Source organism: Prionailurus bengalensis, chromosome C2 (genome assembly GCF_016509475.1).
Source record: "Prionailurus bengalensis isolate Pbe53 chromosome C2, Fcat_Pben_1.1_paternal_pri, whole genome shotgun sequence".
NCBI lineage: Eukaryota > Metazoa > Chordata > Mammalia > Carnivora > Felidae > Prionailurus > Prionailurus bengalensis.
In genome coordinates, this window is record NC_057350.1 from 159,683,985 (window position 1) to 159,700,644 (window position 16,660).

Here is a 16,660-nt window from a genome sequence, read left to right on the forward strand (position 1 = left end):
AGGGTTCTGGTTTGGGGTTCTGGGTGAATGACAGTGTCTTTCATGGTGATGGGAACATGCGTGGAGCTTCAGAGATGATGAGTTCTGCTTTAAGCATCTAGAATTTGGGTTACATTTTCTGTTAGCTCTCATAACAAAGATAGTGTGATGGTTTCTCAAAGAGGTCAGGGTAGTGTTCCCTCAGATCTCCCGAGTTTTTTGGCCCAAATGCCAGTGTCCAAGATGCTATATGGGAGGCAGCATGGAGATGTCTTCCTCACTGGGATTCAATCCAGTCATGGTATATCAGTTCCACACTGCTGGCTACAGAGGGACCTATGAAGTTTAGACACACTGCCCTGATAAAGCTGACTAGGAAAGCCAACCACCTGGGCATGAAACAGCTCTGAGGAATAAAAGAACTCAATCTTGTTTTCCAGATTCTTGAGTCTCCTACACACTCCTAAGCAGCCAGAACTGCAGGACAACACATGGTCAGGGAAACCTGAAAACTGAAGCTGACGCATTTGGTCTGGAATTAAGAAATTTCTTGTTTAAGAACGCTGAGTCTCTGAGGACTTAATGGACCAATGGGCCACATCCAATGGCAATGCCAGGCAGAAGCTAGGATGAGATGGCCAAGTCCTCCCTGTGAGGTTTCCAAATGTAGAGGATGATCTTGCTATCAGAAGGCCACTCTAGGCCAAGTGGGCAAAGACTACTTCAAAAGACTTCCTTTAGACTTTGCAAAAACTCTGCAGTAGGTCTTCTGATGTCTTTTTCTGTCCTGGCTTGTTCATGGAACTGAGGGACTCCTATCAAGTCCAGACATGGGCCCAGAAACTCTTGACATATTGGTGATGCTTGGATAGCCCAGGAGACTGTTACTTTGCACCCTGTAAATGACTCACCTGTTGGGCTACAATAAGCTACATAAGATATAGCTAACTATATGGGAAAGGGCCTGATCTTATCTTCTGCCCCTCACCCATGGCCATTACACCTAGAGATTGTGGCTTCAGGGCCTACTCAATCATGTTAGCAGCAGGACCTGTTCACAACCTGCTTCTATATGCAAACCATTCTTCCATGTGAAGACCACCTGGGTAACTCCTGCCTCCCAGATACTAGACTAGAGAAATGCATCTATATTATGTTGTCTCCATACCTTTCCATCTTTTACCTGCTGCTCCACACTCCCTAAGGACCTTTCCATGGACATAGATTGCCAGGACTGTTTCAGGAAAGATTAACCACATCCATAGACCAAAATATCATTCACTGGGCCTGTTTCTTCATTAGTAAGATGGAGATGCCCTGTTGCTCACTTCAGTGAAACTCAGATTGGGTGAAAATGCCCTGGGTATCACATATAATGTAATAATAACTGAACGCTCAGGATACGCCAGGCCATTTGCTATGTAGTATCTGTATGTTACTCCTGTCAGCACTCCTAGCCCAGTGAGGCACACTTTACGCTCTACATTTTTCGGATGACAAAAAGTCTCAGAAGTTGGGTCTATTTCCCAAGGTCGGCAGAAGGGGTAGGGGCAGACCCGGGATGAATACTCTGAGAGGAGCAAGTGCGCAGCCTGAGCCCTCATTTGAGTCTCCGCCCTCTCTCCCTTCTAAGGTGGCCCGGCCTGGCCCGGGAGCAGCTTGTACTGGCGACCACGGTCCCGCCACGCCTCCCCCCCCCCACCCTTCCCAGCCCCCCTTCTCCGAGGGCAGGGAAGCAGGCCCACCTTCGCCACAGAGATTTCCGGGATCCTGGAGGGGCCGGAAGTGGGCCTTGTTCTCGCTTCCGGCTCTGCCATTGTTTTCGCTTCTGCGGGCCACGGTTGTGTCCCGCACCCAGGGGTCACCGCCACACTACCCCGGTGAGCGGACCAGGGACGGGGAGGGAGGTGCTGCCCGGGCCGGGGTCGCTGGGTTGGAGCCGCGGCCGCCCGCAGCACTGATCGGCGACGCCGGCCCGGCCCACGCTTCGCCCCCGCGGCCGGCGGCGGGTCCCTGTGACGGGAAGCCGCCGGTTATAGAGCCTCCTCTTTGTCCCGTGCCCTTGATCAGCCGTGCCTGGCCAGGAGCCGGGCACCTGCCGGTACAGCGGTTGAAAAGGGCAGACGTGGCCAGGTGAGCGGCGCCGCAGAAGCCCTGGTTTAACGCGAAATGTAGGTGGATGTTTTCCCAACCTTGCATTGAAAGACAATAGGAAGCGTCAGAAGTGAGAGACAGTCTCGAAATTTCAAACGTCAAGTGACACTTGGAGACTCAAAAGTGCAGATGAGATTAGCTGCTGAGCATTCGGAACTGTTAGAGAAGTAGGAAAATGATCAGAACTTTCTACAGGTGTGGGATTTCAGAGCGGAATTAACGGATTATTTTAAAGTGTTTTGTTTGTTTGTGTTTGTTTTTTCCTTACAGGAACTGAAGCCTAGAGAGAAGTAGCTTACCGAGGTTCCTGAGTTGCATGGTGACTAGCCTAGACGCTCTGGTTACAATGAAGGTGCTGATTCTCAGAGTTTTACCTATATAAACTGGATACAACTTTCCCCCCACTTCAGTATCAGCTGAATGAGTCACATTCATTTGTCTAGCAAATGTTTACCACTGTATGCCCTGTACGCACACCTATATACAAAGAAGACTGGGAAACAGCCTTGCCGTTCGAGTCCTTCCACAGAGTGGGGGAGACAGCAGTGTAAACCACAAACAGTGTGAGAAGTGCTCTAGCAGAGGTTTGAATGAAAAAGGTGCTGTGGGCCCACTGAGGCAATAACCACACTTAAGCCTCGAGAGATCAGGAAGGTTTTCTAGGGGAGGTGGTTGAGTAGAAAAAGGTCTGGCATTTTCTGACTCCATTCGGTTCCTTTCCTTTGGTGGCTATCTAGCAGGAGGGTGTGAGTGACGAGTTGTGCATAAACTAGTTAAAACAGCAGTGTTTAAGTGAGAAGTAGAGAGAGAGACTACCAGCTCTCTTCCTACATGGGACAATCAGGAAAGCACTCAGGAGAAAATGGTATTTGTTTTGGGGCTTGACAGATGAGCAGGAGTTTATCAAAAGTTGAAGAAGAAAAATCCAATCAGGGTAAGAGTATATGTGATTCTAGCTGTGTCTCTGGAGCGTTAGTCTCAATCTATGTTGTGCATTTCTGTCACAATAAAGAAGAGATTTGAGCATTCACTTCCAACATAGGTTTATTTACTTCCAACATAAGTTTACTTACAAATTAAATATATGTACTGTTTTGCGAATTTCAGTACACATAAGACATAGGCTAAATAGGAATTAAATAGCAACTTACTATGTTCTTATATATTCTTTGCATCGCCTTGCATATTCCTCATTTGGAGATCATTACAGCCTTTCTAGTCTGGGCATTGGAGAGAGTGTTAGAGGGTGTGTCTAGAAAAGAGGCCTAAGGCCAGGTGGTAAAGGGCTGTGAATGCTAGTCATAGACATTTAGGTTTTATCCTGTAGATGATGGGAGCCACTGAAAAGTTTAAGAAGGCAAGTCACTTGGAGAGATGCTTAGAGAGACTGCCCTGATTGTGCCCTTTTTCTCCCCCCGGAGCTTTGGGTTTTAACTGTGGATGGTCTGTCATCAGCCTGGGACTGAACACTTTGGGACTCTGATTTCTCTCTTGGTGTTTCTGTAGGTGACACCCCATCACCCTATTCCCCCAACTCTGAAAAACAGCTCCTGAAACCTGAATTATAGAGCATCATTTTAATTGGACAAACTGCAGCTAAAACAAGCTTCTCTTTGAGGTCACAATGGCCACCCAAGGCAGGGGAACTTTAGGCCTCATCCCTAGGGGTGCGGTTCTGCAGAAGCAGGAGTGGCGCCAGACCATGAAGCAGGAGCCAGGGAGCCAGACCTGGGGTCAGGCCTGCAATCTCCAAAAGAACCACCCTCCCGTCTGTGAAATTTTCCGGCTCCACTTCAGACAGTTATGTTACCATGAGATGTCTGGGCCTCAGGAGGCACTGAGCCGGCTCCGGGAGCTCTGCCACTGGTGGCTCATGCCAGAGGTACACACTAAGGAGCAGATTCTGGAGCTGCTGGTGCTGGAGCAGTTCCTGACCATTCTGCCTGGGGAGCTCCGGACCTGGGTGCAGCTGCATCAACCTGAGAATGGTGAGGAGGCTGTGGCTGTGGTGGAGGATTTCCAGAGACACCTCAGTGGACCAGGAGAGGTGAGCAGATGAGTCTAGAATGGCCTCTGGAACCATTCTTTAGTGCTTGGGCTAACCTGGGAATAGTAATTCTCCATTCCCTAAGATCTAGGCTGGTTTGCCCAGAGGATTCCTAAGCTCGTTCCGTGGATACAGAGGAAATAGTTTTTGTGCTTCAAGCCAAAAAACAAAAATGCACATCCCAGCCAAGTTCTGTGCATCAGTTTGTGAAATACTGTGTCGTGAGCCTAGCTTCAGCCTAGAGATCCACACAGTACTCCTGGCAGGTAGAAGATCAACACGCTGGTTAGAGTGGGGGAGTATGGTAGGGAGAGGTAGTTTTTGGGGTGTGTTGGTCACATGGGCCTTCATTTGATAAGTTCTCACTGCTCACTTCCTCATACTTTTCAGAGTCTGTTATCTCTCTTGCTGTCTTTTAGGTTTCTTATCAGAGGTGATATTTCAGGGCATCATAATCATTTATTTCTTTTCTAGCTTTCCAAACCCAACTGAGGTCTCTCTCTCCTTTTTTTTTTTTTTTCTTTTAATTCTAATTTTGGTTTATCCTATTTCCTAGGGTTCTTTCAAATTTAAAGCCAAGGGAATTCAAATCAGAGGAAAAGTTGGAGAGTCAGCAGTGTGTCAACAGTGGAAAATCTGGCTTCTAGGACAACAGAGGGAACTAACTCTGTGACCATGTGTATCAGTCAGGGTTTAGCCAAAGAAGCAAAACCAGTAGGAAATGATATATATTATATACTTACATTTGTGTGTATAGTTACATTATTGCCACAAAATGGCTTATGTGGTTATGGGGACTGGCAGGCAAGTCTGAAATCAATAGAGCAGACCATCAGGAAGGACCAGCTGGAATTCAGGCACAAGCTGAAGCTGCTATTTACATGCAGAATTACTTTTTCATGGAACTTCTAGCTGTGATTTTAAGGTTTTGCAACTGATTGAATCAGACTCATCCAGATGATCTAGGATAATCTCCTTTACTTAGAGTAAACTGAGTATGGATTTTGATCACATGTACAAAATACCTTCACAACAACACCCAGATTAGTGCTAAATTGACACATTAAAAGACTATCACACATGGTAAGTTAGCTCTTATGAGTCTAAAATTGCTCTTATAACTAACTGAGTAGGGTAGATTAGGTTCTCCTCTACTTTTGCTCCTTTGTACTTTACCAGGGAAAACCAGTATATGAAAATTCCCAAGTACCCAGCATATCATTGTATTCATTGCTTTAAAAAAAAAAAATAGTTACAATATTTAGGCCTAGGGAATCAATTCCAGTTGATTGGAGTCTGAGGACTAGACTTTTTCCCAAGAGTACTGGCCATGCCCATTTGGCATTAAATCCATTGTCAACCATTATTTCTTTGGATACGGAAGTAAACGCAGGGATAAATCAGCCATCACCAGGATCTAGAGAGCAACTAGGTTCAACCATGGGCAGAGACTAGTGGCTGAAATGTTCTGAGTGCCATTTAGTGAGGAGGGTGGAAGGAAATTTTCCCTCTTTCCCACCTTCATATGCTTAAGCTGAAGAGAATGTTCCTTCCATCAAAACTTAATCTTTTATCCAGGGAGCCTCAGAAAAAGGTGACTAAGTCAGAAACTCAAGAGAGCAACTTAGAGTTGACAGGGCAGCTGAACACTCTTCGCTCCTGCCTAGGAGTAGGCTCTTTGGACTCTTATTTCTTACAGCCATTATTGTTGGCTTGTTCTCTGACAGGGAGGACATGAAAACGGGACTGTCGTGGGGTGCCTGAGTGGCTCAGTCGGTTAAGCATCCGACTTCGGCCAGGTCATGATCTCACAGTCCCATGAGTTCGAGTCCTGCATCAGGCTCTGTGCTGACAGCTCAGAGCCTGGACCCTGCTTCAGATTCTGTGTCTCCCTCTCTGCCCCTCTCCCTCTCCCACTCATGCTCTGTCTGTCTCTCCTTCAAAAATAAATATTTAAAAATTTTTTTTAAAAAAAGAATACGGGTCTGTCTTTCCTAGCATAGGCTCAGAAAATGTATTTATGGCTAAATGAGTAAACAAGCTTTTCATGGCAGTTTGCCAGGAGGAGATTAAAGAATATCAGGGCAGATCAGAGTCATTCTGCTCAGCAGGAGTGAGCATGTGCAAATGTGCACTTTGAGGCTGAAGAGGGTTGTAGGGTAGTCCTTGCTGGGCTGTAGAATCATGCAATTTACAAAATGCTTCTATATCCTGTATCTTATTTCAGCTCCTAGCAGGCTTAAAAAATATGCAGAGAGTAATCATCTCCATTTGACAAGTGATAGAAGGACAGAAAAGTAATTGATTCATCTAAGATGGCAGAGTTAGTGAATGTTCTCTTTGTCCATGAGATTTAGGCGAAGTGTGGTTATTGCTAATTACCACCGAGTGTGGGAATCAGAACTTTCCAGCTCCCTAGGTTCTAAGCCACTAGTTTTTCCCTAGTATCTTGCTGTTGAATGCCATCTTAGAATGAAAATTGGAATGGGGTTTTCTTGCCTACAAAGAAAAGAAACTTAGGAGTTTCTGAGTCCTGTATAATAAACAGGAACTGGACCAGCATTTAATTGTTGGTGAATTTCAAGATTGTGTTATCACAATGCAGTTAGGTTCTATCTTCTGCCAGTACTCAGCAATTGTATGTAAGAGCTGGAACTCCCATTTATAAGACTGCCCAGTGGAGAATCTGGGCACCACAGACTCCAGGGAGCCTCTTGGTTTTGTCACTATGCTGGAGAGATATACAATAAAGGAATGAGTCCCTTCATATTTCAGCAGATATAACCCAGTGGGGTAAATCCAGCAGGGTTTGTGAAGAAGTTATTTGCACCTATGCACCCAAGCTGTACTATGTACGTGTTAGTGCAAGCAGGTGAACCTATAAACGTTACTCATTTAGATAGTGTCTTAGGTTTTCTGCCCCAAATGCTGGTGAAAAAGTAACCGTGAGACTGTGCGGAGATGGTGTGATGACAATAAGCAAGAGTTAGAAATACCTATGATCTGAGGTATTTTCAAGGTCTGTAAAGATTGGTGCTATCTGATCTTATTTGACTTTTTATATAAATTATTTTGGAGGCATAGTACATATTGACAACTGGGTTTGCGGGTAACTTTAAAAACTAGTATTAAGTATTGAAAGGAAACAAAAAGTATTAAGAGAAGGTCAACAAATATTAACACCAACATTAGGCCAAGAATTGTTCTAGGGGCAAGTGATCAACACAAAGTTCTTACCCTCAGACAGCTTATATTTCATTGGGGGATAAATAGGCAATAAAGGCATAAATAAGATAATTTAAGGATTAAGACATATAGAAAATGTAACCAGGTTATTTGGGAGATAGTGACTACCCTTGCTTTGTCAGTATGGTCAGAGATGGCCTCTCTAAAGAGGAAACACTTTCACTGAGAGAAATTAGAAACACTGTCGTGGTTTGTCAGCACTATTTTGGGCCATTGCTTCTGCTGTCAGCTTCAGTAGCATTATATATGCACATATATGTACATACATCTATCATTTTTTATTCTCTAGGTACTTTTTTAAAGTTTATTTGTTTATGTTGACAGAGAGAAAGGGAGCAGGGGAGGGGCAGAAAGAGAGAGAGAGAGGGTCCCAAGCAGGCTCTAAGCTGTCAGTGCAGAGCCTGACGTGGGGCTCAAACTCAGAAATTGTGACATCGTGACCTCAGCTGAAACCAAGAGTTGGACACTTAACTGACTGAGCCACCTAGCGCCCCAATTTCCTAGGTACTTCTGATTGGCCTTTTTTGTAGGCCAAGGTCACAGGGAGTGTACAGAATTACTCTCCTGGCTCCTTTTTCTAGATTGTTCTTCGTAAGCAAATTTGTGTGTGAAGAATTGACAAAATGGAAATGGTTTTATAATCTGGTCTTCAAGCTCCTACCGACAGGTTCAACAGAGGGATAGCAAGCAGAATTGCATGCTATAGATTGCGCTTTGACAATTTTTTCTCCAGAAGGCTGTACTGTTGGGGCTGGAACGACATTGGCTGTTCTTTTCCTGGCTTTCTTTTGGGGATGTTTCTTAGAGGTTTTGGGTTCCATACCTTGAAGGGCACTCTTATGAATCCAATTATAATACTTTGTTCCTAGGTTTCAACTCCTGCACAGGAACAGGAAATACATTTGGAGGAGACCACAGCCCTGGGCACATCAGAAGAATTTCTTCCTACCTCGCCCCTCAGTGAGGGTTCAGCCCTTGAAGCCCACCTGGATCCTCCTCAGGACCCAGGGACATACCTCCTCCACAATGGGCACTCTGGTACTCAACTCCCAGCTCTGGCCTCAAGTGCTGCCTCCCTTTTCTCCTCAAGTCTCCTTTCCTTTATCTCCCTATCTCCCACCCTGTTGGAATCCCTCAATGTCCTGCCCTCTGTCTTTCTTTTCTAGTAACTTTGTCTGTTCCTATTGCTTATTCTCCAATCATTCATGTATTTAGCAAGTTTCAGTCAAGCACATGTCATAGGTTAGGCACTGTTGGGGACCAGAGAGATATAGTACACAGTCACTGCTTTCACAGAGCTTGTTATCCAGTTGGCAGAGAGTGAATCATAACTGCAAGAAGAGGCATTTTGTAAGATAACGTTGAGTGACATCTATCCCCAGGCATTTGATGCCATGAGAGTGAACATAATGAACATCATAAACATTGAGAAAAATCACTGTGGGCTGGAGCAGATAGGGGATGCTTATTGGAGAAGGAAGCAGTGGGATTGAACAATGACAAATGGGGTAGCATTTGAAGGGGGGAGAAAAGTGAGAGGCACCAGAGCAGAGGATATAAACAAAAACTGTAAATGAGGGTTCCTTGGACCCCAGTGAAGTGTAATGAGGAAGGACTATTTTTCAGTGCCCAGGGTCTGCTTATACAGGGCCTTACGGTTGATGCTAGGAAAATTTTGGTGGGCAAGAGTTGATGTGTTAGAAACAGTATTTCAAGAGGACTATTCTGACATGTAACCATTGTGGATTGAATGGTAAGACCAATGGCTTAGAGCATCTGTAAGAGGCTAGTGTGCCAGAATGGATGTGACACAATTGTTGTCTGAGCAATGTTGAGTGGAATAGAAATTGACTGGTGTGACACACATAGGAAGGAAGAATCCAAGAGACAGTGGAAAGGAAGAATTAGGGGGTTTGGCCAGTGTATGGATTCATTGACAGAAAGTGGGAAGTCAGGAAAGGAAGATGGTCAGAACATCCATTTTTTATTTTGAATTTGAGGTGATGAGGGACACCCAAAGGAAACGTCCTGTAGGTAACTGGAAGCTTCTGATAGGAGTCTAGGAAAGAGCTAGGAACTGCGGAAGCAGCGTTAGAGCATTGATAGTCGGTGAGCAAAAAAGAGATGCTCTGAGGTCTGAGAGCCTCCAGTGTCCATAACGAGAAGGCAAGAGAAGGAAGTGAAACCAGAACGAGGGGCCAGAGATGTGAGAGGAAAAGCAGGCTGGGCTGATGCTAGGGAAGCCATGGGGAGAGAAAGCGGGCAGAAGCATAGCTTCCTTCAGAGAGGTTGAAGCGAGTGAGGGCTGGGAGGAATGGCCAGCTCTCAGTTTGACCAAGGACCCTCTGCACCCTCAGAAAAACGCCTGCCTGGAAGAGGGATGAGAGGCAGTGTGTGGAGCCGCCCGGGTTCTCTTGAATCCACTCACTGGGACACAGACCTTTCTGGAGCCAAGGCAGGGCTGTCCTCATAGCTTTCTTTCCTCCGTCAGGTCAGTGTGCTTCCCAGGTGCCTGCCGTTTCCCAAGCCGGGAAGTCAGGAGACCAGGCAGCAGCAACTGTGCTTCGGATGGTCAGGCCCCAGGTGAGCTTGAGTCTGTCTTCCCTGAGTTCCCAAGTGTGTGGTGCAGGAACAGCTAGCACTCATCTCCGGGCCCTGGCCCATTCTGAAAGTGCTCCTGTGGTTTCCCAGCCTGATCGCACCCTCTGGAACTGGGTCCTGCCTGCTGAGTTCATGAACTCTGTTTCATCCCAGCTTCTCTCCCTCCAGCACCCCTTTGCTCACCAGGGCCCCACCCTGGGCTCTGGGTACCCTGATGTCTCTGCCCTTCAGGCCGGGAATATCCCTGAGCAATAGAAGCTTGTCATTCCAGGGTTCTGCAGCGTACGAGTTCCTGTCTGTGGACTATACCGAGAGGAAGTGGAAAGGTCCGGCACTCAGTCAGAGAGCCGTGTACCGGAGCCTCATGCCGGAAAATTATCGCAGAGTGGCCTCATTGGGTAATGATTCTGTTCCCCAGTAACGTAGTCTGCATTCTATACGTTTTCTTTGCTATGTGCTTCTTTTTCAAGTTTTTATTGCAAAAAGCTGCAAACGTAAGACAAAGTACAGAGAACGGTGTAATGAACTGTCACGCACCCATCACTCAGCTTTCTAATTATAAGCGGTGTCTTTATTTCATTTTTAATTGAGCTAGGTGGTTTGGTTAGAATTTGTAGTTGTAAGGAGTAGGGAACCACTCATGTTATTGTAAGTCCTGAGTTGTGTTACTTCAGTAAGGCTGAAGGAATGGAAACCCTGATCAAACCTGCCAGCTAGACCATCCTTTGGGAAATGGGGCCCATGGAAACTGGGCCCTGACCCAGAGCAGCACAGGGTCCTCAGCAACAACAGCAAATAATTTTTATGCCAGGGAATGTGGTAGTTGCTCCCTGCTTACCTGTTTGCTCCTTCCACGGCTACCTATTTTCTTCACTCCGAACCTTTTGTCCTCTTGTGGCATCTTCTTGTTTAGACTTTCTGTTCCCTCATACTTTTTGCATGCCGTGGCTCCTAATGGCTTGGCTTCTCTCCTTGCCTCATTTCAGCTTAGAGCTCCTACTTGTTTTTATTTTCTTTATTTTGCCCCATTTCCAGTTGCAGATTTACTTAGAGAGGGACTCCAAGAGTGGTTCAGCCATTAAGTATCATCTCTATTTGGGCAGACTTTGCTCCTGGCCACAGCAGAGGCTGATGTGTAAGGTACAGAGAAGCTACCCTTGGGCCTGGTGCCCTGGTCAGTCGTGGTCTGAGATGTAATGAGACCAGTTGTCATGAGGCACAAAGCATGGCTGCCTCAGCTTCCCCTTCAGGAACGACGGAGGCGGGACAGCTTCCTGGAGGGGGATGTTTTGGGGGCAGGTTCTCTGGATGGCAAGGCTAGGACAGTAGCCAAATCTGAAGAGGGTGGGTGGGCTTAGGAGCCAAGGAGCCCGATATCTATAACTTTCCATGTGCTAAAATGCCATGATGGGTTGTGGCCCTGCTTAAGATGTGATTAAAAGGAACCAACATTTTTGTGTTTAGCCGTGACTGATTGCCTGCTTCTTCCCATCTTTCCTAGATTCCAAAGGAAAGATTGAACTGTTCAGTTTCCTATGATTCCAGATGACCAAGATACCAAAGACATATTTTGAGTCATATTTCAAATTATCGATCCCTTTCTTAATTTTCGTAGGAATGCAGTACTGCCTTCTACCAGTTCAGTGCCCCAGGGACTAGAGGACCCCCACTTTTAGAGCTCTGCTGTCCCCTGCATGCTTTTCTGAACCCATGGCTTCTCTGAATCTTGTCATTGTCCTCACACGTGAGAATCACTTTTTTTGGTCCGTTTTTTTCCTAATTGTGCTTGCCTACACTGTTTCTCATATTTGACTTGAGGAATTTGCCACTCCTCTCTCCCCTCAATATCTTTGCTGAGAACCGTGGAAGCAGACAATGGCATGGTTGGAAAGGATGTTAGAGTTCATCATTTTACTAAGTGACTTCTGTAAGATCACCCGTCTGTACAGTCTGTTCTCTTGCCCTCCAGTTGCTCTTTTTTTTTTTTTCCTTTTAAGTTTATTTATTTATTTTGAGAGGGAGAGAGAACGCAAGTTGGGGAGGGGCAGAGAGAGAGGGAGAGAGCATCCCAAGCAGTCTCTGCTCGGCATGGAGCCCAACACATGGCTCGACCCCACGACTGCAAGATCACGACCTGAACTGATACCAAGAGTCAGATGCCTAACCGACTGAGCCACTCAGGTGCCCCTAATTGCTCTTTTGAATTGGGTAATTAATTGGAGCAATTAAGAGCTATCAGGACAGAGCTCTGTCCACTCTCTTCCCCCCTCATCGTTCTTCCCCTCTTCATCTTTCTGTCCATGAAGAAAAACTTGAGCTAGTTCCCACTTTTGTCCTGTTCTTACTGTGTCGCCTCTTAATGTGTCCCCTAATGTGAAGGTTTTTTCAGGTACGTAGACTCCTGATGGTTCTGTTTCCTTTATAGGATGCAAAATGAATAAAAGTTGTTTTCTTCTCTCTTTTGGCAGCAAATGAGACTAGGATGGAGTGTCCAGATTTGCCTGCAAAGCAGGAAGTTTCTAAAGGACTGGGGTCATCTGATGGGACATCAGGAGGCCTCTGTGGGGTGGTTTCTGGGGAACCAGAGGCAGGAACTGCCTGTGAAGGTGCTTTAGAGAAGCTGGAAGGGCAACCCTCAGATGAGGAAGGGAGCAGACTGGAAAGTGATTTCTTCAAACTAACACACAAGGATAAAGGTAAATCCACAAAAGATGGATGTGATGAATATAAGGATCCAAATCTGTCCTCTAGTGCTACAGAACATCAGAGAGTTCTCAAGGGACAGAAATTTTACCAGTGTGATGAATGTGGTAAAGCTTTCAATCGGAATTCGCACTTCATTGGGCACCAGAGAATCCATACTGGAGAGAAACCCTATGAGTGTAATGAGTGTGGGAAGACTTTCAGGCAGACCTCTCAGCTCATAGTTCATCTCAGAACCCATACAGGGGAGAAACCCTATGAGTGCAGTGAGTGTGGAAAGACTTACCGACACAGCTCCCATCTTATTCAACACCAGAGACTCCATAATGGTGAGAAACCATATAAATGCAATGAATGTGCTAAAGCCTTCACTCAGAGTTCCCAACTAATTGACCACCAGAGAACCCATACTGGAGAGAAACCTTATGAATGCAGTGAGTGTGGTGAGGCCTTTATTCGGAGTAAAAGTCTCGTTCGACATCAGGTACTTCATACTGGTAAGAAACCTTACAAGTGTAGTGAATGTGGGAAAGCTTTCTGTTCTAATAGAAATCTTACTGATCATCAGAGAATCCATACTGGCGAAAAGCCTTATGAGTGTAATGAATGTGGCAAGGCCTTCAGTCGGAGTAAATGTCTTATTCGACATCAGAGTCTCCACACTGGGGAAAAACCGTACAAATGTAGTGAATGTGGGAAAGCCTTTAATCAGAACTCTCAACTTGTTGATCATGAGCGAATTCATACTGGAGAAAAACCTTTTGAATGTAATGAATGTGGTAAGGCATTCAGTCTCAGTAAATGTCTTATTCGACATCAGAGACTTCACACAGGTGAAAAGCCCTATAAATGCAACGAGTGTGGAAAATCCTTCAATCAAAACTCACACCTCATTATACACCAAAGAATTCACACTGGTGAGAAGCCTTATGAATGTAATGAGTGTGGGAAGGTCTTTAGTTATAGCTCCAGTCTCATGGTACATCAAAGAACCCATACTGGGGAGAAACCCTATAAATGTAGTGATTGTGGGAAAGCCTTTAGTGACAGCTCACAGCTCATTGTACATCAGAGAGTTCACACTGGAGAGAAGCCCTACGAGTGTATTGAGTGTGGGAAAGCCTTTAGTCAGCGTTCCACTTTCAATCACCACCAGCGAACTCACATTGGAGACAAACATTCAGGTCTGGCTCGCTCAGTTTCTTAAGGCATGACTTTCCAAGGAACTTTGAATTAAGCTTTTTTTTATAAGAAGGATGCTCATCCTGATCTCTTAAAACTGCTCCTCAAAATGTGCCATTCTCTGCATACTTTCTGGTGGGTCATGAAGGTAGGAAAGTGGGAGTCACAGTGTAATCCTTTCTCAGTCTTGGTAAAGTAAGGACTACACATTTCATGTACTTATAAGTTCATTTATTCGTTTGTCCATTCTTTCATTGGATTTGTTGAGAAATCCAGTTTCTTAGTTATGTATCCCATAATCAGATTGTGTGCTTCTCAAGGACAGAGAATCTATGTTTCTTAGTGTGCTACATCTCCTCCATTTTACCATCTGCATAAGTCACTTTCCAAGTCAGATTCATCTTTTCCTTTACTCTTGGCAAAAGTTCTCCCTATATAGATTTTAATTTTTTTTTTTAATTTTTTTTTCAACGTTTTTATTTTATTTTTGGGACAGAGAGAGACAGAGCATGAACGGGGTAGGGGCAGAGAGAGAGGGAGACACAGAATCGGAAACAGGCTCCAGGCTCTGAGCCATCAGCCCAGAGCCTGACGCGGGGCTCGAACTCACGGACCGCGAGATCGTGACCTGGCTGAAGTCGTGACCCTTAACCGACTGCGCCACCCAGGCACCCCGGATTTTAATTTTTTTAATGTTTATTTATTTTTGAAGGAGAGAGACAGGACATGAGCAGGAAAGGGAGAGGGGCAAGAGAAAGGGAGACACAGAATCTGAAGCAGGCTCCAGGCTCCGAGCTGTCAGCACAGAGCCTGACGCAGGGTTCAAATTCACGAGCTGTGAGATCATGACCTGAACCGAAGTCGGGTGTTTAAGCAACTGAGCCACCCACGTGCCCCATCCCATAGATTTTAAACTTCCACAATAATCCAGACCTTCATCACCTGTGTTCCCTATCTATAAAACCTTTTCTTCCTGTTTGCTAATGTATGTCCCTTAGATCCTTTCAGATCCCTCTAATCACTAAAAGGCTTTCTTGAAATCCTCCGTCATCCTTCTTAAACATCTATTTTTTTGACCTTACTGCTTCCAATTAGCTGGTGCTACAGCTGGTGCAACTGTTGTTAAACTACCTTGTCAATTATTCTCAGTGTGTATGTGTATACTTTCATATCAACTTATTGTAGGCCCTTTGAGGCTAGATATGATATGTATTTCTTTTAGCATATAGATAATTTTCATATAGTAGTTGTTTAATAAATAATTTTTAAAAACTCTGTTCTCTAGGTGGACCATCCTTAAATTGGGCCTGATATCCCTGTTCTCACCCCAACTAGAGTAGAAGCTTCTAAAGATGGAAGCAGCATCTCATTGTAGAATATCACATTTGGGGGCCTTATTGAGAACTTCCCCATGTATTCTGGACATCTCGCCACCATTACTTCCTTGTTGGTTTCTGGTACTTTATTGTGTTTAGGAAGTTTCCTTCTATTCCTGTTTTTAGAAGAAGCAAGATAGTACAGTAGTTAAGAACACTGATTTTGTGCCTAGTATCCTAACTCAAATCCTGGCCTACCACTCATCTAGGGTATGTGGCCCTGGCCAAGTCACTTAGCTTCCTTGTGTGTCAGTCCTTCCATCTGTAAACTAAAGCTATGGTTGTGAGGATAAAATTAGTTCATTAGTAAGTATAAGGCATTTAGAACAGCTCTTGGCACATAGTACCCACTATAGCAATGATTACACTTAGAGTTGCTAAATTCTATCAAGTTTTTTAAAAATGTGTTGGTGTATGTCATCTATTCTTTTTGTAATTCATATTTTTTTGACAACCTTCCAAATAATTGAAGTTTCCTGGAAGTCCTGGAATAAAATCCATTTGTTTGTGATGATTTTTTTTTTATTTTTATGTAGAAAACTAGATTTAATTTACTAAGGTTTGGCTGGCTTTCCAAAATGTATATGGAAAGTTTATTTCTCTTTTGTTTTCTGAAATAGCTTGCATAATGTGGGAATTATTCACTGAAGGCTAAAAATAGTGGCCAGATCCTTTTTTGAGGAGGAGGTAATTGGGAGGGACATATCTTTAGCAACATTTTGATTCTTCAGTGGTTGTACTCTTTAGATTTCTCCCTCTGTAAATTTTGGTAATGTATATCCAGAAATCATTTTTACTGGACTGTTAAGTAGTGGCATAAAGGACTCCCACTTTATTTTTAAAAATTAGTGTCAATTTATACCCAGGAGATAGTTTAAGTGGTCAGATATGACAGTAAAAGTGCTAGGAGCTGGACACTTAATCGTCTTACCTCATATGCACATTATCCTCTTACCGCTTATGCACAGAAAGAAAATATTCCACACCTATACTCTACATCCCCAACCCTAATTGTTCCGCTTTTAAACCTAGTAGGAAAGGTCAAGAGACTATGGGTACTAAAAAGTTACTGAGTTAGACAATACTCAGTACCCATTTCTGTACTAAATGGGAAACATTTCTGTCAAGGCATTGACCTCCTGCTATGAAGGATACTTTCATGAAAACTTTCACTTCATGAAAACCTCTAGTTGTTAGGGACAAATTGTGACTATTCACAAGGTAGCTTTTGCTTAATGGAAAATATCATCCTCTGACTCTAACGTTAGGACATTTTCTAGCCTGATGGGGCCTCACGGAAGCACTTGTTCCAGCTGTATAAAGAGAAGGTGTCATGTCAGCTGGCTCCAGGTAACTAATGGTACAACTATTT

At 44.5% G+C, this 16,660-nt stretch overlaps 1 protein-coding gene across 4 annotated transcripts in view; it reads left to right on the forward strand.

Annotated features, from left to right (window-relative positions):
- The first annotated feature begins 1,754 nt into the window (after positions 1–1,754).
- LOC122492215 (zinc finger protein 660) overlaps positions 1,755–16,660 on the forward strand; it is a 32,390-nt gene continuing 17,484 nt past the window's right edge. The window contains exons 1-8 of one of the 4 annotated variants that reach the window (XM_043595935.1): positions 1,755–1,859; positions 2,404–2,485; positions 3,640–4,180; positions 8,296–8,464; positions 9,918–10,009; positions 10,299–10,425; positions 12,496–12,723; positions 13,047–13,210. In XM_043595935.1, coding sequence (XP_043451870.1) covers positions 3,758–4,180; positions 8,296–8,464; positions 9,918–10,009; positions 10,299–10,425; positions 12,496–12,723; positions 13,047–13,057 — 1,050 coding nt within the window. In that variant the 5' untranslated portion in view covers positions 1,755–1,859; positions 2,404–2,485; positions 3,640–3,757 and the 3' untranslated portion in view covers positions 13,058–13,210. Of the gene's footprint in view, positions 1,860–1,978; positions 2,151–2,403; positions 2,486–3,639; positions 4,181–8,295; positions 8,465–9,917; positions 10,010–10,298; positions 10,426–12,495; positions 14,375–16,660 lie in introns of those variants that run through there. The other 3 variants (XM_043595942.1, XM_043595934.1, XM_043595933.1) reach the window with 3 other exon arrangements.